This window comes from Tinamus guttatus, unplaced genomic scaffold (assembly GCF_059628265.1).
Source record: "Tinamus guttatus ecotype Peru unplaced genomic scaffold, ASM5962826v1 Tinamus_guttatus_pri_ptg000083l, whole genome shotgun sequence".
In the NCBI taxonomy this organism is placed as follows: domain Eukaryota; kingdom Metazoa; phylum Chordata; class Aves; order Tinamiformes; family Tinamidae; genus Tinamus; species Tinamus guttatus.
In genome coordinates, this window is record NW_028288617.1 from 3,330,989 (window position 1) to 3,351,904 (window position 20,916).

A 20,916-nucleotide genomic window follows, 5' to 3' on the forward strand; every position below is an offset into this window, starting at 1 on the left:
CTCTGCTCACATCAAATCACCCCTTCAGCACTTGGGTTCAAACCAACGGGAAGTTTCTGTGCTACGGAAATCGCAGTGTTTGTGCTACGTGATTTTAGGGGGATTTTCTGTTTCTTTGCTGCTCTGTGTGCTATGAGCCCTCGCACGGCCCGCGGGCTGGGGCAGCCCCAGTTTGGCGCTGAGGACGCGTCCCGGCAGCGCCGCGCGCTGCAGCTGCCCCGGGGCCGGCCCCGCGCACGGCCCGCCTGTCCTGCACCCACCGCTCGCTCGTACGGTAACGAAGCCTCCAGAAGGCACCACTGCAGATGGCCTGGAGCCTGCGGCAAGGAAATCGTGCCCGAACGGGAGGAGCGGCACCCACAAAGTCCTTGCTGTCACTCTCATCATTTCAGCCACTGTAACTTCATGGTGGTACAGCTGTCGAGAAGTAATTTATATATTGTTTATGGCATCCTCACCTAACACAGAGATGTGCGTTGTCTCCTGCGCGCTGCACCGAGGCCTTGCCCTGAACTCCATGTGGGAGCCTCCAAGCGCGGAGCCACAGCACGAGAAGGCGCACACGAGGGTGGCGGCAGCCGCCCACGCGGCCGGGGGCAACGGAAGAGCCTGTGTTGGATGGAGCTCCCCAGGACCAGGACGGCAGCGGGGCGGCATCCATTCGTCTCCAGCGGTAAGCGCAGTCAGTGTTAGCTTGGTCCAGCGAGTCCTGCGGAGACGGTGATGAAATCCCACCGACTTTCCGTCCGGGAAAGAGCTGAAGGGGATGAGCGGAGCAGGCGGGAGCCGCTCCGCACCATTGCGGTGGCCGAGCCCCCTCTGCGGGACCCTGGGGCCGTTGGGAGAGCGGCGCAGGGCGGCCTCCCCTGCCCAGCGAGGATCGACGCGCGCCCTCAACGCGAGCGCGTTCCTTCCGTTAGCCTACGCCATCACACAGCAAAAGCAGGAACTAACCCACACAAACGTCTGGCTGCTGGAACAGGGCCTTAATAAATGATAAACGACTGGCCTTTTCTTTTTTTTTTTTGTATCAAAAAGGATACTGCACCTTTCATGTTCCTTGGACTCTGCTTGTGTCATTCTTTTTACTTGAATTACACAACTGGTCTACATTTGGTGGCCATTTTAGGCTTTTAAAACTGTGTTTAACATAAAAAATATTTTTTTCCAAAAATACACTGGGTTCTTTCTGTTAAAAGTCATCTTTCTCCTGTAAAAATCGTCCCCAGCACTGCATTCTTATATAAAGCACTTATTACACAATTTGCTGAAAGTGCCCTTGAGACGCTAAGATCTGAAGCATGGAGGATTATTTTCTTTTTCTTTTTAAACGGAGAGAAAGGAAGAAAGAGAGAGAGAGAGAAGAGAGGAGAAGCAGTCTGTCAAAAATTTTCATTGTCTTGTCCACCTGGTTGCATCTACTATGGGCATACAGGGAAAAAAGAAAAAAAGGGGAAGAAGAAAGAGAAGGAAAAAAAAAAAAGGAAGAAGTTGGGAGTGGAAGGAAGAAATAAAAGGAAAACAAAAGCTTCATCCTAAGCCTGGGATCCTCCAGGCTGTAATATTCCAGCTGATAGAAAAACCACTGAACAAAAAAAGTAGTCTAGAAAATAGAAAGTGTTGTGATTACAAAGTTGAGCATTTCATCAGTACAAACTGGTCTTTGAACGTCCTTTGGGAGAGCAACTGTAGTGTCCAAATTGGAAGGAAAAAATACAACACCGCATGGAGGAGGATTTTTTTTCCCTTTTGGTTTATCACAGCATTTTTCTTTTTTTTTGTTTATTAATTTTTTTTTGGCACAGCTTTTTTTTTTTTTTCCCAGCCATCAGAGCAAGTTCTCAGACGCAAACCAAACAGTGCAATGCCTAGCTGATGGCTTCATGCTTCCAAGGCTGAATGTTCCAGGTGGAAACCATTCCCTCCCCCTCTGAAGTGACTGTGTTTTTACTCCTTGATGAAGGTTACGGACAAAATACTAGACATCTGTGGCCAGGGAGAGTTGGTTTCACGGTACACTCTAACTTTGTTCAAGTTCGTACAGTTCTGGAGCTGTTAAGAATAGTTTTGAAGAGTGCTTCTCCCCACACATTCACTGCTGGTCCATTTGAAATTTCTTCTAAAACATCTCACTTTTTTACTTCCGCAGATCTAGAACACAAACCTAGAGAGAAAAGACTCAGGATTAAGAACCATTTCTGAAGATTTTTGGGAATTCAGATGTATGCCTGGCCCAGCACAAAGGCTGAGCAGCCAGCAGCTGAAAAAGCAGCACGTCCTAGTGCCAGGCCTCACAACCGCCTGCCTGCAGTACCTGCTTTCATGAGCTCAAGCAAGGAAACAAACCATATGGGAGGAAGTAAGTGAAAACATTTAGCTGAGCTTTCACTAGTGCGACACTGCACATCCCAGATAAGCTTGTAGGCTCTATTCAGTTGCCTAGACATAGTAGCTACTTCCATTTGGAGCAGTTCTTGGAAGCCAGGCATGACACTATCTCAAATGCACGGCCACTAGGCTCAGGCAGCTGAATCCTGAGGTTAAAAGCTCGAAAAATACTGCTCTAGAGCAAAGCCGTGCCTGCCAGCCATGGAGAAGAGTTATTTAGAAAAGCTACAGAGTGTGCCATAACATCTGCATGTCCTTACAAGCTGCTCATGCTATAGTTGAAATTTTTATAAAGTAGTATTAACAGCAAAGATAGCAATGAATAATCATGAAGCATCTCCAAAGCAATACGTCCCCTTTACCACATAATGAATTTTATTCACATCCTGCTGAAAATTTCCTCCTTTAGGTAAGCTTTTTCTGCAGGGTAAAACTTAGTCCCAAGACAACTACTAATTAGACATTTGACTAGTGTGATTTTCTTTAAATTTTGACAGGCAAGATTGCTACTGAAACATTGCTACTGATGTTCTTATCAAATATGTATTTTAAAATCTTCCCCATCTCCAGCGAGATTCACCTACTCCACAAGCATTCTTCTTTTCGAGTAATACCACCTCCTCCCAGTATTCAAAACCTTTCAAAACAGGAGGTACTTTTAATGCTTTCCATAGCTCTACTTATTTCTGTCCTGAGCTGTCTACCCCTGGACCTCTGTCCAGAGCAGGCAGCAAGGCAAGTCAAACTCTCCGGAGGAGCAATTCCCATTTTATACCCGCATTTACACCGTGTACAGATTCCTACCGATCCATCTGACGCGCTTGCTCCCACTTTGTCTCCTCTTGCATTCCAGCAGACTTCGAAGATGCCTCCGGTGCCTCTGTAGCTATGTACTAGAGTTCCACTCTGCAGCAAAACAGCACACCAATGTTAGGCACAGAAATTACCTTTTTTTTTTTCCCCCTCTGCAGAGTGACAAGACATTAAGGGAAGAGAGTGCCAGTGAGGGGGACTTTGATGATGAAGAGAAACAGGGTCTTGCGGAAAGCAGCTCATGACAGGGGGCTTGGCGGTCTCTCTCTGCGCACGTCGTAACGGCAGTGGCCTCGCGAGCCGGGCCGGCGCCGACACCTCCCGGGTTTGCTGGTTATTCCGGCTGTGAGGAACAGCGCCCAGAAACGTCTGTGCAGCTGCGCGGGGCCATGACAGCTCTGCCGCCACCTGAGGGGGCCTGGGACCTCCCTCAGCTCTCCATGCAGGAAATGTCCCTCACGGTTGGCATGTCCAGGCCCAGGAAAACCTGACGGGCTGGAGAACTTGCCCCGCTCCTGCGCCTGGACACATCACACACACACACTCACACTAGCAGGAAAGACCCGGGAAAGCCGAGCTCGGCTCTCAGCTCACTCCCAGGCGTGAGTGGAAAGAGCTTCCTGGGGCTGGGGAGAAAACTCGGTGCCCCACTTGCTTTTCCCAGAGGATTCCCAAATTGTTCACCCTTTGTATCTATGATCCCTTCACCGTGTGCTGTAAGCCAGGTGCATCGGACTCACACCTGAGCTAAGTTTGCTACTGAATATAGGTTATCATTTATTTCCAAGAATCAACCCATGTCCCTACTTCACTGTCTGTGCGCTGTACCTGTTTTCCTGCATGCTCTTGGTTTAGCCTACAGAGAAACTTTAGCACTTCTGGACAGCCACCTCACTCTCTTCCATGATTCAGCTGCTATGCTGGTATTTATATCAATACAAAAATATTCTATCAGTACAATCAGGTTCACCTTGTCTGGCAGGGCACAGTCTTCAGAGATACATGTATTTTCCATTTAAGTTTTTACTACTAAACTGTCCTCTAGCACAGATGTGTTTTACATGAATCAGAGAAGTACCTGAGTATTCCATATATGGACACATTTGTCAAAGGACCCGCTGGCTAAATATTTCCCATCAGGACTAAACGCTACACTGTAGACAGGCTCTTGATGTTTCGTTAACGTATGGATACAGACTCCTCGATCAACGTCCCACAGCCGAACAGTGGAATCAAACGAAGCACTGCAAGAAGCACAAACACACACGACCGTGTGGTACCTTGGGCATTCATCAGTTTGTAGCTTGATATTGTAAATATTTGAAGAGAACACTAGAGTTTCTTCTTCTCTCTCTTTTTTTTTTTACTAAGCAGGAAGCAACGTTTCAAACAGAAAGACTTATGTTCACTAGTGCCTTTACTTTCTTAATGGCAGGAACAATATTCACAGAACAAATTCTTGTATGTGGACCCTTTAGTTGAACCGGGGCTGTTGTGCATAGGATCAGATCATTATCCCAAACAGGGCCAACCTTCTCTTTTTGGGATTTTACCTGCTATTTTTGAAGAAGTAAAACATCTGAAGTCATTTATAGGACAGACTGTTCAGACAAATCATATTCCTAATGGATTTGCATCATCCAATGAATTAAACTTATGTAATTCTCTAGAATTGCAGTTCTTTTCACTTTTTCAGTGATGTTTTTCCTCCAGTATGTCTAAATCCCAAACTGTGGTCTCAGGAAAAGACAAGGGAAGTAACTGGTATTAAAAATAACCATATTAGAAGAACAACCACAAGGAAGCAAAGTTCTTCCCTGTCCTGTGCTTTCCCAAAGAGAGGGTGAAATACATTAATCAAATTAGAGGTAACTTTATCCTGAACCAAAGACATCAGAAACTGATTTGTTAATGCAGTGGTACTGCCATCAGTTAGCATTCCTACAAGTAATCAGACTTCCTAAACTCAAATAAAAATTTTGAATGAATTTCTAAGTAGAAGTTTCAGCTTTTCTCTGAAAAAGTTAGCTAATTCTCTGAATTAGTTGGCTAATAAGGCTATAAAAATTGTCAATATCTGCACAGGTGAGCTGCATGACCCCTGTTACAACATACGCCAGGTGGTTTAATTGGCTGCCATCTGTCTCATTAAATATATTCACTTATAAAAACCACTTGCCAAAAGTGAAGATTCAATGCCAAATTTACCATCTTGTAATTAAGATAGCAGAAAAATTAAATATCATAGCTCATTTTTTTTTCTTCTTCCTTTTTCCCATGTGATTTATTTCCCTTTCTTCTCTCCTGACTTTTAAGCACAAGCACTTTTTAATATCATCCACAGCTGGTTTACTGGAATTGCTTACAGTAAGAGCAATATCATGAGAATGGTAGAATTGCATGTCAGAAAGATGCTCCTTCTTCTTGGTAAGCGGAAAAGGTGCATTTTTACCTTGCTAACATGATGTTGGAGTTTGGATTGCTGGTGCCTGGTCCTGTAGGACTCCATTTGATAGTATAAATCTCTTTGCTGTGAGCTTGAAGATCGTGTACACAGGTATCTTGCTTCATACTCCAAATCTATGCCAGAGTAATTACGAAGGAGAAAAACAACAACGTTACTAATCTCTTCTCAAGTGAATTATTTCTGTCCTCTTTATTCTTGAGTTATTCTTGACGTTTCTTTATTTCATATTTAGATACAAATGCGTGACTTGAGTTTATTAACATAGCAGTTTGGTACCTATAATGAGTGCATGTTAGAGGAAACCACACTAGAGGAAACTGATACACTTTTAATATTTATTTGATAGCTCTGAAGAATTAGATAGTTGTCATAGTGCCCACAGCCTCCACCTTTACAGAAGGTGAAGAAATTCTACTTAGAGGAATTTACCTTGTTAAATCATGGATTGCAATAGTACTTATTTTAAAGAGTTAGAATTGGGTTGCCATGACTGCTTAAAATCCAGTTTTCCCTTATGCCAGTGTGATTTTTCTCACTGTTAGATTTTTCTTTTTCTCCAAAACTCCACTTGTTTTCCTCATGCTTTGTAGCAGCATGGTTGATGGAATAAGTCTGCTATTTATGCAGTGTTGTGTAGCTAAATACTTCAATATGAGACAAAGAATATGCTGAATAGACACGCCATGTAATTCAGTAAGTCTTTTTCCAGATAACTAAGAAAAGCAGAAGAACATGCTAATCTCTCGCAGCAGGGAAAATAACCCAAAATTACAGTCAGTTTTGGAGAGATGAGAGAAGTAGTAATAATTTAACTCTCTACTTAAAGGTCTGCACATTGAGGGAAATCATAGAATCACAGAATGCTTAAGGTTGGAAGGGACCTCTAGAGGTCATGTTTGAACTTCAAAAATAAGGAAAAAAAAATTAAGACAGTGAAGACTGATTTCAAAGAAAATTGAAGAGGAGCGGTATTTGCCTGAAGAGGATATGGAATCTCCATCATGGAAAGCCTGTTAAAACAGGCTAGGCTGGTGATAGAAACCCCCTAGGTCTTGTGCCATGTTTGGTGGTCAGAAATTTGTGCTGGTATCAACAACACAGCCAAAGCAGTTTTAGAGACATAATGTGAAACTGGACACCAGAACAGCAGAAAAAATGTGCTACCACTGGGTGAGGATGTTTAGCAGAGTCTTACTGCTCAATACTACAGTCCTGAGGTGCTCCCTGCAAGCCTCCTCTAGGCCTCCTTTCTGTAACTCTGCATTTCTGTGAGTAATCTGGAGTTCACTATCTAAAATGCAGAGGGGTTAAACCCCCAATGGGCATGTGGCAAAGCCCAAAAAAAAAAAAAAAAAAAAAAGGAATGGATTAACAGGAGATGTTCATAATATATGCGTATACTTAGGTCTTACCTACATTTACAAGTTTTGCTTCTCTCTGAGTTTTAGGTCTTTTACATAGACTGTGTTTATGCTATAAACATCTATTTTAGCTTTGTCAGTCCATAGTGGAAAGAGGCGTGAGTTGTAATTAACACCCAAATCTGTATCCCTGGTATAGTTCTATCCACAAAACCAATGTTATGATCAGGATGTTGGCTCTGCCTCCAGGAAGTAGTGTGAAACAGCAGCTGTGCTGCTGGCATTTTGTTCTGCAATGCAGCAGGAGGGCCCTTCTGCCACCAAGTACACACCCCTCTGATGGGCTTGGGAAAGGACAACAAGGCTGAGGAGAGTCCAGGCTGAAAAAACAAACAAAAAACCCAACTCTATTGCAGAAGGTAGCTTTGCCAGCCCAGACCCTCCCTTTATCAGCAGTACTCGACTCATGAAGCGCACAGGGCTGGTTATGTTGGTAGAGCCACCTGGCGCCAGTGGCCCCAACTCCCGGCACCTCTTGGAGGTCGGTCAGCAGTGGAGCTGCCTGAGGCTGCTCACACAGGGAGTGGATGAACTGAGGCACCTTCAGAGAATCGTTCGGCCATTTGGTGAGCTTGGTGCGACCTTGGGATGTGCCCTGCTGATGGTTTATGCCAGGGCTTCTCAAAAATCCGACTGTTCCAATAAAAGTACTTTCAGAAGAAAGATTTCAAAGGGAAAAGTCTTTGTTTTTATATTCTTTACGAAGCATAATGAATAGTCGTCTTAGCGTAGGGAAAGAGTTTCTATTGACAGGCGAGCAGATGTATGTACGTATATACAAACACACAAATATACTTTAAACTATGACTATTCTGTGACAGTGACATATCAGTCATTTGACAGAATTTGAAAAGCATGCTTTCATTTGCCCAGTGGCTGCTTGTCTGTGTTCTGTCTTGTTGCTCATATCATCTTTAAGAAATATGGGGAAAAAATTTAACTATTGTTTGCACAGAGTCTTACTGATACAGTGCTACCATGCTGGAGAACACTAAAAAAAGAGAGAACTTTTTTTTTTTTTTTTTTTTTTAACCTTTCGAGCAGATGAAATGGGAACTAAATTACCTTTAATGTCATGTCATCGGAGCAAGATGCTAGCAGCATGCCAGAGGGGTCCCATTTGATTGCATTAACTTCGTTCTGAAATAAAGAGCGATTGCACACAGTGAACGCCAAGGTTACACCGAGGGCCCCCGCGCCTGCGGCGAGGGACGTGCGGGCTGCGGCCCTCCTTGCCCCGCGGCTCAGCAAGTTCACTGGTAATGCAGCACTAACTTATTTTGAAAAGTCAGGTATTTCCAAAGTTAATATCCTGTGGATCTCGGAGACGCAAATTTGTAATAGAAAATCCTGGGGGAAGTGGGTTAGTTTTGTGGGGTTTATTGTTCTTGGTATTACAGCTTTTCGAGGACTGTCATCTCTCTCTAAAGAGAGCGTGTACATGAAATCCAGAGTGGAAAATTAAGCAGTTTATGATTCTTTCTCCATCAGTTTTTTTTTAGTTCTATGTAATTAACTGAGTCCAGTGTATCCCCTAGATAATCAGTAAGTTTTCCCTGCCTTTTTTAGTGACAGGCATATATTACAACAGAAGGAGGGGGGAAAAAAGCATTTTAAACAGGGGAAGATTATCTTTTAGAAAGTATGAACTGGCTCAGGGTCTTAGTGACAATAATATTGGAAATATTTTGCTTTGTCCATTAGTTAAAAGAAACTGCACACATATTTAAAGTCAAAATTTGGCCCGTATACAAAAAGGTATATTTCATGTAATAATAAACAAAATCAATCTGTTAATAGGAATGTAGAGGAATCTGTCAGGAAATACCAATTTAATACCAATTTGACCACACAAACTAGCTAAAGGTCTCCAAATGTAGATTTTTTTTTTCCCCTCAATGGGGAAATGAAAAGCTCTGGGAGTTAATAATTTATAGGTCAGTTTATCATAGCCTTTTTGTCATGAATGAATACTAGAAAAACTACCCTTTGAAGGCTGTTAAATACCAAAGAAAAGGGGAAAAGGAGTGAAATACATCCTAAACGGCTCTCATTAAATGAGATTGATTCTAAATCTGAATAAGGGCAGTAAATTCTTCTGTCCTTATTCATTCACTCATTTTTTTAAAGGCCATTAAGAGAGCAGAAAACAATCCTCTTTATTAATGTGCCTTCTGCCTGTAACTCATGGTGCATATGACCAGTGCCTTTGGTTAAGCTGCAGGTTTTGCCTCCCGAACTGATCTAGAGGAATTTATCCCTCTTCACAGGCTGTGAGTCACTCCCAAAGAATGTGGTTTTGGGGGTGCAATGAGATATAACACCTTTGGTGCTGGCACACCCTGCCCAGCACATGGCGGGTGCCATTGCCACGCGCTGCTGTGGCACTATCGCTAGGATTTTGGCCTTAACTTACTGTGTGTCCTTGAAAGGTTTTAACGGGACGGTCGCAGCCAAGTCTGCATACGTGAATGCACATGTCCGTGCTGCAGGAGGCAAAAGTAGTGTTGTTCTGCCAGTCTACATCCAGAGCTGGAGCTGTGAAGTGCAAACAATGCAAGAAGCATTAGGGAACACAGCAAAGAAATGGTTATCCTAAAATTATTTTGCTTCTGTCACCCCTCTACACCAAGCAGAGTAAAAGCTAGCTGTGAGATTGTCACCTGTGACCAGCCAGGGACTACTGAGAGGCACAAGAGACTGCTGAGAGGCACACAGGAAATTTTTCTCTTGTGATGAACAATATGTGTGCTTCGTATGACATCTATTTGTGAGGCTCTTCCGGTAAAACTGGATGATTGTGAGTAAAACAGTTGCAGAATCACAGAATGGTTGAGGTTGGAAGGGACCTCTAGAGCTAATCTAGTTCAACCTGTCCTCCCTGCTCCAGCAGGGCCACCCAGGGCATGTGGCACAGGGTTCCATCCAGGAGAGGTTTCAAGACCTCCAGCGAAGGAGACTCCACAACTTCTCTGGGCAGCCTGTTCCAGTGCTCTGTCACCCTCACAGTAAAGTGTCACCCTCACAGTAAAGAATTTCTTCTTCACATGGAGATGGAACTTCCTGTGTTTCAATTTGTACCCATTCCCCTTTGTCCTGTCACTGGCCACCACTGAGAAGAGTTTGGCCCCATCCTCTTTACATTCTTCCCTCAGGTATTTGTCGACAAGATAACCCTCTCAATCTTTTCTTCTCCAGGCTAAACCAGTGCAGCTTGCACGATAGATGCTCCAGTCCCTTAATCATCTTCATGGCTCTCTGCTGGACCCTCTCTAAAAGCTCAATGTCCTTCTTGCACTGGGGAGCCCAGAACTGCACCCAATGACTCCAGGTACGGTCTCACCAGAGCTGAGCAGAGAGGCAGGATCCCCTCCCTCGACCTGCTGGCAACGCTCCTCCTCATGCAGGCCAGAATCCCATTGGCCTTCTTGGCCATGAGGGCACATTGCTGCCTCATGGCTGACTTCTTGTCCACCAGGACTCCCAAATTGCTCTCTGCGGAGCTGCTTTCCAGCAGGTCAACCCCTAGTCTGTACTGGTGCCTAGGGTTATTTCTCCACAGGTGCAGGGCCCTGTGCTTGTCCTTGTTGAACCTCATGAGGTTCCTCTCTTTCCAACTCTCCATCCTGTCTAGGTCTCTCTGAATGGCAGCACAGCCCTCGGAGTGTCGGCCACTCCTCCCAGTTTGGTTATCGACCACAAACTTGCGCAGGGTGAGGTCCTGCTAACACCTTTGCCCTCCCAGGTGCAGACTTCCCTTCTTGTGCCATCTCCAGCATACAAGGACCTCCTCTGTGAGCCAGTGCAGCTGGCAATCTGGGAGAAAACTACTCAGAAAAAATGGGCATTAATTTGGTTGGGCATTGATTTAAGGTAAAGCCTACCTGAAGAGTTTCTGTGGAGAGTTTGGCATTGGCTCAGGCTGAACTAATGGAACTTTTTACGCAGATAGCACATGAACATGTAACCTGTGTGCACACATGCACTTTACTGAAAATATGAAAAATACCAACTTTCATAGCAAATTACCGCAGAGCAAAAGCATGCACAAGAGCAAATATGTGGGAACTCCCAACATACAGCTTGTGTGCGCTCTGCTGCTTCTTGTGTTTTTTTTTTTTCTCCTCTCCCCCTTTTTAACTAGGAAAGTGTTTAGCTGCCCTCCAGAGGATGAAATAAGATTTGCCAAAATAGAGGAATTTTCATTACAGCACACGTGTTTGTTCTAAATGGGTCTGTCAGAATGAGATTAGCAGTTAAGAAAAAAAATAAAGTGTCAACAATACAGTTTACCATTAAAATGAAAACAAGAAATTCCTTATTCAAAAAATGTTTAGAGAAATACTTTTATAGCATAAAGGTGAAAAGGCATCTGTTCTGCCAAACATATTACATTAAATATGCTTTTTTCATGTTGTAATTTTCATGAATCACAAAATGAATCATGCTACCTTCTGAATCACTAGATAGTTCTTTAAATGAGAAATGAGGGCTGAAATAGTTTCAAATGCAAATATTTTTTAGCATATTGATGAAATAACTCAATTCCGTGTGTCATTTAAGGAATTCCTGCTTTGCAAAAATATAAAGGAAATTGTTTGTAAGGCAGATTCAGGCTGTGGTTTCTGATCCATGTGAGTGGGGATCAGGAAGCAGTGAAGCATTTTGTTTCTCTAACTGTCTGTTTTTCTGTCCATATTGTATTACAGCAAGCAAAAGATCTATCTTTATTAATAGCAATATACCTTCGGGGCTAATATACATGAATTCCAAAGTAATTTTCTGAGAACTACTGGCACCTAAAGCGATGGATTTGTATTACATAATTTTCATGTATTGCATAATTTGAATGGAAGAGTGTTGATAATGCCAATTCGTTTATTGGTGTATTGATTCATATGTTTATTGGGTAAATCACAATGTAAAATGGTCTAGAAAAAAACTAGCAAACATAGTTTTTGATTAAAGTAATCCGATTGTCAAAGAAGTGTCTCTGAATATACAGGTTACCAGACAATTGCTTAAAAGCAATTAGAATGTCACCTAAGAAAAGCAGCAACAAACCTGAAGAAATGCAGATAAAATAAATATGAACAATAAGATGTTACAGTAAAGGTCAGTTCATTTAAGCTTTCACTCATCAGTTATGTGTTATTTAACTCACTCCACTTTTGAACTTTTGATTCTAAACATCTGCTGTGAGTGCTTCAGAGCACTTAAGTTAGATGGTACAAAACTCTTTTATTGTACCACTTAACATTTGTTCCTGGGTGCATAGATACCAGTATGCTTCTGTCAGTAGATGTGAAATTTGGATTATTTCACTGCACTTTAAAGAAATAAGCTCTGTGAAAATGTATTTTCTGATTGAGTGTCCTCTGATGGCTACTAAAACTTTGCAAGAGAATAACAAAACCTTCGATATAAGCTACTTCTCCACACAATTACCTATTTGGACTATAAAACCCTAGTTACATGGGAACATCAGTAGTATGGAGGCCTTCAAGACTTAGAAAAAGGAGTCTCGCTTAAGATGACAGTTTCTAAGATGCCACTTTTGTGCATTATGTCTTAACCTAAGCAAGTTGTTTTCAAGGCACTGGAAGTAAAAGCTCTCCCTTACCAGCCTCTCCCTCCCTAGGCCAGCTATCTCCACACTTCCACGAAGTATGCCTCGTCAATATCTGTTAAGAGGATTGTACTCTGTCTAGACTACAATTTTAGCTGTTAAAATGTCACCTTGTAATGCTTGTTTAGACAAGCTTTTCAGATCCTAGACATGGTAAATAATTTGTTATTACTTTGTTCAGGTGCATAAGTGATGCAAGGATGAGGTGAGGTCTTTGTGGCTTTAGACTTATGTGAGGGCAAATATTCCTGCTTATTCAAGGGTCAAGATTTTAAGTGTCTATTGGACCTTATAGCGGGCCTGTATTTTCAGCCTATCACCAATTTACTTAACTGCTTTACTTCACTGTAAAAGCACACTTCAAATTGAAGAAATGTTAGCCTATCCACATCCCCACTTCTGCAATGTCTTATGGCCTAAAGACAAACAGCACATGTAATAATACTCTTTTTTTGTTGTTTTTTTTTGCAGTCCAATAATGCAGATGGACTGTGGTTCACTGTACTGGAAGATGCAGTCAAGCTTTTGGTGAGCTAGGAGGAGAAAGGAGCGCTGTGTCCATGACACGCATCGTCCCTATAGAATGGTCCTGTGACCGTCATTCCAAAAGGGCTACCATGTTGCATGTACTTAGGGCAATAGTTTGGGATTAACAGGCCTCTGGATTTCATCAAGTACACCGCTGTACTGTGCAAAGGTTGCTCCTGCAGAACAGCTGTGGTAAATAAATGCTACAATGAGAAAATCTGTCAACAGACACTGACTCCTTCAAACTGACGGTTGAACTAGTAAGTGAGAAGATGAAGGACAAAAATGCAGTGTGGACCCGCTGTGTGCATAGAGATATTCTGTGTGTTCTGCTCAATTACTGTCTCTTTGTTACTGCATCTGCGAGCGTGTAAGAATAATAACCGGCAGCTTGCTTGTAAAGCAGGTGGGAATTAAATGTTTTTATGTTAGTAGGAAAATGTACGTTTTTAAACAGCATTAAGCACCTTGTATAAGCCTGCTGTATTTAAAAAATGGATTAGTGGGTTACAACAGGTACACTGGAGGACTACAGGCTATGCTTATGCAGGAAGGCTACAGTATTTGCAGCCTTGGAATCTGGAATGTTTTGGTAGTTATAACTCAGTTTGCTGTGCTCCATAAAAATATTTTATTGTGACAACTTACTGGGTTTGAATTATGAATTCAGTCGCTAGTCTCAAGTGAATTTAAGTTTACATTAATGATTGCCTGTTACTCAAGATTACTCAGCACGTGGGGTATCTCCTGTCTGCTGGAGGCAGACAACATCTACAAACAAATGTCCAAATGACGTTTTGGTGCAGGGAGGTTTTGAATCTCAGAGTTGGCAATTCTTTCTGATAATTGCATAAAGCAGGTACAAAAGCTATACACGTGAAGTCAAACTTAAAAGCTGAGGACTCCCTGAAGACCTTCCTGACTGCAGGGCGGCATGCCAGCTTTGGAGAGATCTACTCCAGCCTGAAGTCAGCTTCATTCCAACGGGAGCTTTCTTAGCAGGACGAGTGCAAGAGCTCCCAGAAGTCTCCACTGAAAAATGTCTTTATAAGCCACTATCTTAGTCTTGAGTTATTCAAGCACATAGGACTGATAGAGTCAGGCGGGTAGGTAGGCAGAGCTGGTGTATAACTCTTAGCTGTGAAAGTCAAAATAAACTGTGATTCTTACAGAATCCCATCTTCCTGAAAAAAACTCCACAAGCCATGATACTCAGGATAGTCGTGGCACAAAACCGGGCTCATAATTCAGATTACAGATCTGGCAGACACATTTTTACATATGTCAACTGACAAGATTTAAAAAGTGCATTTCATTTTACTATCAAGAGTTATATAGAAATTACCTGAATGGAAAGGAAACTGCTGTTTAGCTTCCCCTGTGTGAGCATCCCAAATTATTGTTGTCTGTAGCCGGAGGGAAGGGGAAAAAAGAGAGATTAGTGATGATTCAGCTCAGAGAATAACAGCAAAACAGAGAGAGAGAGCCCTCACTGAGGAGCAATTTGTAAAGATGGTCTGATAAAACTGACTGCGGAAAGCCTTATATGCTGCATAGCTGAATAAACAGAAATCACTCCCAAATATTAGAGAATAATAACCAAAGCGTAGATATAGAAGTATCCCTCCTACAGAGGAAGTAATGTAGCAACTAACTATGGGCATGTTTTTTTCTGAATAACGTTAGAGGATAATACTATTTTTTTGTGTGTTTTGTTACATCTGTCTCAGTTACCATCTTCCTTAAAACAGCCTTTTCCTCTTTTCTAAGACACAAGTTGAATTGTATTATCAAACTTAGTGATACTTTATTTTATAATAATTATATTACCACGTGAAATGTTTATCTTACCACCACTGTGTTGGGATAAACTACATATAATTGGTTTATTAAGTTGTTTGTTGCAGGTTTAATCCATATTTACAGCACTGCTTAAGCAACATGCCTGCAGAACTGAAATGGGTGATTTGCCTATTTATTAGGACCATACACTTACAGAGAATATATTAAGGATTCCTCATCTTGCTGATAATAGATCATCTCTAAGAATCACTGCTATTATGGGCAAAGTAAGCTTGCCAGGATAATGGAAATATCACTGGGAGATCAGTGTAGCTGCATTTAAGTCATTGTTAAATGAATAAAACTCTTAAGCTCCCATTTTCACAAATAGGTGAAAATACAGGATTAATCTACAAGTTGGATGTGCAGGTCTGAGCTAGTTCCCTTGGGATCCCTTTGCAAATTGATGGACAGGGATGCAGGCAATGCATCTCACTGTAACGCAGGCCAAGCAGCTCATCTTCTGGAAGGGCTTTTTTTCTCTCCTGATTTTATAAAAGAAGCCAATAACAACAGACATGTAACTTTTTAGGCATCTAAAGCTAGACAAGACAAGGTGGATGGTGTTTACTGTCCAGTTCGAGTTTTAATGGGTTTGTGTTCCTCTTTCTATTCATTTTAATCTTTTAATACACACTCAGTGGAAGCCACCACATTTTGCCTGATTTTGAGTTCAGAACCACCATATTTTGCACATGTGCAAAAAAAACCTTGTGCACTGTTTGGAAGCAAATTTCTTAATATCAGATGAACTAGCTACTTCCTTCCCTGCAAATATTTGATAAAACTATATGCATAAATAAAGAAATTAATTCTTCCTTTATCTGGAAAACATTTAAGATCCAATTGTACACAGGGGTCACAATGAAAATGTTTCACATAAAAAGAGGACACATTCATGCAGCCTCAAAAACATAATCATCTGCTTAATCTGAGGAAATCAAGACCTACTAAAACAAATCAAAGAAAGCAAACTCTCCAGAACTCCTAGGGCAGAAGAAAATGATCTTAGGAAACTGGCAGCCCAAGGTCACTGAATCATCAATTCATATGTCAGAATTAGATATTTTTGAAACTCACTTTATCGACACCAGCACTTAAAATATAATTCCCCTTTTTGTTCCATTTCAGGGCAAATATGGGACCTTTATGTTGACCTAAGGTGCTTGCAAGGTTACCTGAAATAAAGAAGATGGTAGTATTACAATTTCTTTGTAAGTTATCCAAGTTACTGCTACTAGCTGCTTAAGAACGGTAACTACTGTGTGACTTACCATCTTCTGTCCATATTCTTGCAAAACCATCATACGATCCTGTAGCCAATAGTGTTCCGTCACTCTGTTAGGACACACATATATATATATATATATATATGTACATGTCTTAGGTAAATACTAGATCAGATATATTTCAACCAACTTTTCTGTTTGTTTGATTTATTATGGTTTCCTGTAAACCTGAGCGCACATAATGAGATAGGTAACATCAATATTACATTATGATCTGAATTAGTGGTTAGTACAGCAGGTCTCAAAGAGTAAATAAACTCCCTGACTTGCTGTGAAATATAGGACTACCCTATCACATACAGTAATTTAATCAAAAGGGCTGGAAAAGGCAAACAAGATATCACAAATTCTTCCAGTTAATAAATAGATAATACGTAAGGAGCCTCTAATTCATCAACAGATCACCTAAATCCTGACCAAATCCTTGTTCTGTGGATCCTCTATACCTGTAAGAAGGACCTAAGTCCCATACGCTCACCTTTAACACCTCAAACACTATCTAACAAAAAGAAGCCACTTCTAGGTGTCTAAACAGAGATTCACACACGTGCTCAGAGGCACACTGCTATGCTGGGTGGCCTAAGCAAAGCCCCACTTCACAGAATCACAGAATCACTGCGGGTGGTACAGACCTTTGAGATCATGGAGCCCAACTGCAAGCCCCCCAACACCCTGCCTGCTAAACCATGTCCCTGAGCGCCTCATCTACACGTGTCTTGAACAACACCAGGGATGGTGGCTCCACCACTTCCCTGGGCAGCCTGCTCCAATGTTTCACCACTCTCTTTCCTTGTAAAAATTATTCCTAATATCTAACCTGAACCTCTTCTGGTGCAACTTGAAGCCACTTCCTCTTGTCCTATGGGTAGTTATTCTGAAGAAGACAGCGACCGCTGCCTCACTACAGCCTCCTTTCCAGTAGTTGCAGAGAGGAATAAGGTTTCCCCTGCACCTCTGCCTGCTAATTGCAGTCAGCAAATAAATATATACTTCTGGAGGGAAAGCAAATCGAATTTGCTTTCATCATCAAATGGTAGGCTCACATGTTGACAATGCTAAATTTCTTGGGCCAGAATAAGCAAGAAGAAATCTGACCCTGGAACATGGTGAGGCAGGCTCTGCTGGCGCTAGGCATTTACTCAGTAAGACATTTCAGCTGTTGCTTTAGAAGTAAGATTCATTTCATTTATCTCCAGAAGTTGAGAAGTTTGGATTTAGCTTAACAGCCTCTTAGAATCATCCATATCTAGACATTAATTCAGGATCCCATTTCCTTTAGACTCTCACCAGAGCACCACCAAGGAACATACATCTGTTCCTGCTGATTTTTGTGGAAACCTGTATTGCTAGTGTAGGCGGTTGAAGCTCAGGGAGATGAACCTTGCCCTTGATGCCAAAGGACATGGTCTGAATATGACCTCTACAATTAATATCTAGCAAGCACTGCTTGGATGACATTTCTTATTACAATGTAAATCACATAAAACAGAAGAGAACTGATTTAGTATACTAGCCAGTGTGAAAATTTTACAGTGAAACATGATTAATATTGTGATTCTAAGTAAACAGTAAAAGCAGATGGCTTTTCTAGCATCATGAACAAAAAATTAAGAAAAAAAATAAAATAATCCTCTAAAACATATGTTAATTCCAACCCTCAAAAAACAGTGAGTCAGAGTGGTTGTAGATTTATTCAATTATAAAATAATGTAGGGAAAAAATATCAAAATCCAAGCCAACTTCACTGACATATACACATCTAGATTACTGATGAGAACAAAGGTGGGAGCAGAACCAGGAAGAAGGGAAGTATCAGTTATCTATCAAGTCTGGAAAGGCAAAGAATTACTAGAGGATGCCCTTCCCATCTTTTTTCACTAGCTTTTCTCCTCTATGCAACCTTCCTCTTCATATTCCTCATCCCAGCTTTTCCTGACAATATTTCTTCACCATTATCTCTACAGAAAACAAATATGGGAACACAGTTGCTTTTGTCTGCTTTGCTAACCTACCTGTGCTTTCTGTACTATTCATGAACTTCATTCATGTGTCACATACATACACAAAACCCCTGGGAGGCTGTTTTGTGCCCTTGCCCTTTCTTGTACTTTTGCAAGCACCTGGCTCACCTGGAGGACAGTAATACTGCAGTAAAGATTAATCAATAGAACCTAGTCTCCAACCAGCGAATGAGATCAGGTACTGATGAGAATCCTTCCTCAGAGTGATTTTTTAAATCTGGTTCCTAAGGAAATAAGGCAAATGAGATCACTCTGTGCCAACATCAACAAATCTGACAGAAGGAAGAGATCTCAAAATGAATTCAGATTCCTACATGGTCTTTTAAATTCCAAGAAAGGAGACATGCAGCAGTCTTAACTCTGCCCACGGACACTGCCCCCACACTGGAAATTCTCATTAATTTCTGTCTTTTCTGTTCATTCCAGGCATTTCTGTGCATGATGGTATTCTCTCAGGAGGTTTTGCTGGGTGAAAGTAAATAAAAGATCAGGGAAGACAACCCAAGTAAGAAAGAGAACGACTACACATGGTTCCTACCAAAATGAGGACTCTAATGTGAGCATGTTTTGTTATGCGCCCAGTATTCAAACAGAAGGGGGCCTCCATAAATTCCCACCTCAGGAAAAGCTTCACTGACACTTACACCTCCTCGTATACCAGAATAAATTAACCATGAGATGTAACTGCACAATTAATCAGACTTCATTAGTTCATAAATAACTTGCTTGATCTTCATTTGTAAAGTTAGCTATTTTTACACTTGCTCCTAAAAGTAGATACATAAATACATCATTATTAGCTTGAAGCTGGCAAGAGTTCTGGAAAATTAGAGTGTATAGGGGAAAGTTCAGTCTATTATGAATATTTTCAACCAGAGGTCAGTAGGTTAGGACAGAGGTTCTGGCCACCTCAGATATAAAAGATATGGAGCAGAAGCTGCAATCGCCTCTGAATTAAATTTAGACAGTTAAAAACCATGCCCAATCTCAGAAGCTAACTTACATTCCAGTCCAACGAAGTCACGTCCTTATTGCTGGGGACATCATGTCCTCCTTCTCTTATACAGTGCCTCAGAACTAGTTGAGTAGAACCACTGTTGCTGTTTTCATTGAGATTCCATATCCTGGCCGTTGAGTCTCCTGATCTGTAAAAGCAAATGTGGAAATATGAACACTTCTCATTGAATTCACCCAACACACTTTCAATTAAATTTCTGTTTGGGAGAACATCTCATCACAGGCTTTAAAGTGAAGCTTTTCTTCCCAATTCTTTCATGCAGCCCCTATACTGGAAAACTTATTTTTTATTATACTAACACATGTTTAAATCACACGACCTTAAAGCATCATTTGTTTTATTCAAAATAGTTTTATCCAAAAGACATTTGCTCGTGCTCTACATTTTCCACTTGCTACATAAGGTCACAGCAGTGTAAATGAGATGATCTCAGGGAGCTTTACATTACAAAAATTAAATCAAACCTTGGCACCTAAAGATTAGGAAAATAGAAAGGTAATTTAATTCACTTTTTGTCTTGTCTCAGAGTCCTTTGCTGGCTGCAGTTTTGCTGCTTTGCTCATGTTGTACAAAAAACAGTGACAAATAAAAATTGACATAAGAGAGTCAGGCAGCAAGATAGATAGCATTAGGCTTTAAATTTGTTCTATAGACCGAGTAATTTCTAAGAAGATGTTTATAGCAGACTAAAATTCTGATGTTCCAGAGAAAGTTGTGAGGAGGAAGTGAAGAGAATATCATAATCTTATAAATTGGATATTTATTTTCAGTTTTCATTAGGCTTTACTCCAATGAAAAATGTCTTCTGAGGACACAAATCAACAAAGTGGAATATATTAATGCTTTCTAGTTTGTTGGGATTTGTCTCTCATCTCCTCCCCGCCAAACTTATAACAATCAATAAAACTATTTGTACAATGGATTGCTTGTTTTGTCCAGACGGTTATTTTCATTTACACACAGTAAACACAACCATTCTTGGAGCAGAATTAGGATCTCACTTATGATTCTTAGAATCCATGCAGTCCAAATGAAATTTCAATGTCTCTATACCTCATGTGTTACCTTTCCCCATCTTTCCTAAGTAATGATTAAAACTTCCATACCTATAGACTAGCAAGGAGAGAAGGTATTTCTCCTGAGATTAAATTATTTAGATCCGTTTTTGTTTTCATAACCCATACTTTGCTGAAAACAAAATCCTTCACAAGAGAATTTAAAATTTTCTTCTGATCTACTAATAAAATGTTTTACTTCTTGATATTAAAAATTCCCAGAAAATTTGAAAACCTTCATACTTCTCAAGTGCCAAACTTGATTTTTGTATATTTCTAGATTAACCCCACTGCAAATATTCTATCTATAATTCAGCCAGAATTTACCCCCTCTAAAATGGTTCAGATTGGCTGAACAAACGGTTCACCCCCCGCCTGTACCCCTGGCTCCGAGCTCTCCTGCTCATCGCACGCATGGGGAAGGTGCCTCTGCCTCCTCCGAATC

At 41.3% G+C, this 20,916-nt stretch overlaps 1 protein-coding gene across 1 annotated transcript in view; it reads right to left on the reverse strand.

Moving 5' to 3' along the window:
• Positions 1 to 1,596: 1,596 nt before the first annotated feature.
• Positions 1,597 to 20,916, reverse strand: part of TBL1X (transducin beta like 1 X-linked) — a 133,682-nt gene continuing 114,362 nt past the window's right edge. The window contains exons 7-16 of the mRNA XM_088520243.1: positions 19,402 to 19,543; positions 16,363 to 16,426; positions 16,169 to 16,266; positions 14,592 to 14,652; positions 9,506 to 9,627; positions 8,155 to 8,229; positions 5,654 to 5,781; positions 4,280 to 4,445; positions 3,193 to 3,294; positions 1,597 to 2,164 (exon numbers count right to left, since the gene is read on the reverse strand). Of these exons, the coding sequence (XP_088376369.1) occupies positions 2,138 to 2,164; positions 3,193 to 3,294; positions 4,280 to 4,445; positions 5,654 to 5,781; positions 8,155 to 8,229; positions 9,506 to 9,627; positions 14,592 to 14,652; positions 16,169 to 16,266; positions 16,363 to 16,426; positions 19,402 to 19,543 (985 nt within the window). The 3' untranslated portion in view covers positions 1,597 to 2,137. The remainder of the gene's footprint in view (positions 2,165 to 3,192; positions 3,295 to 4,279; positions 4,446 to 5,653; positions 5,782 to 8,154; positions 8,230 to 9,505; positions 9,628 to 14,591; positions 14,653 to 16,168; positions 16,267 to 16,362; positions 16,427 to 19,401; positions 19,544 to 20,916) is intronic.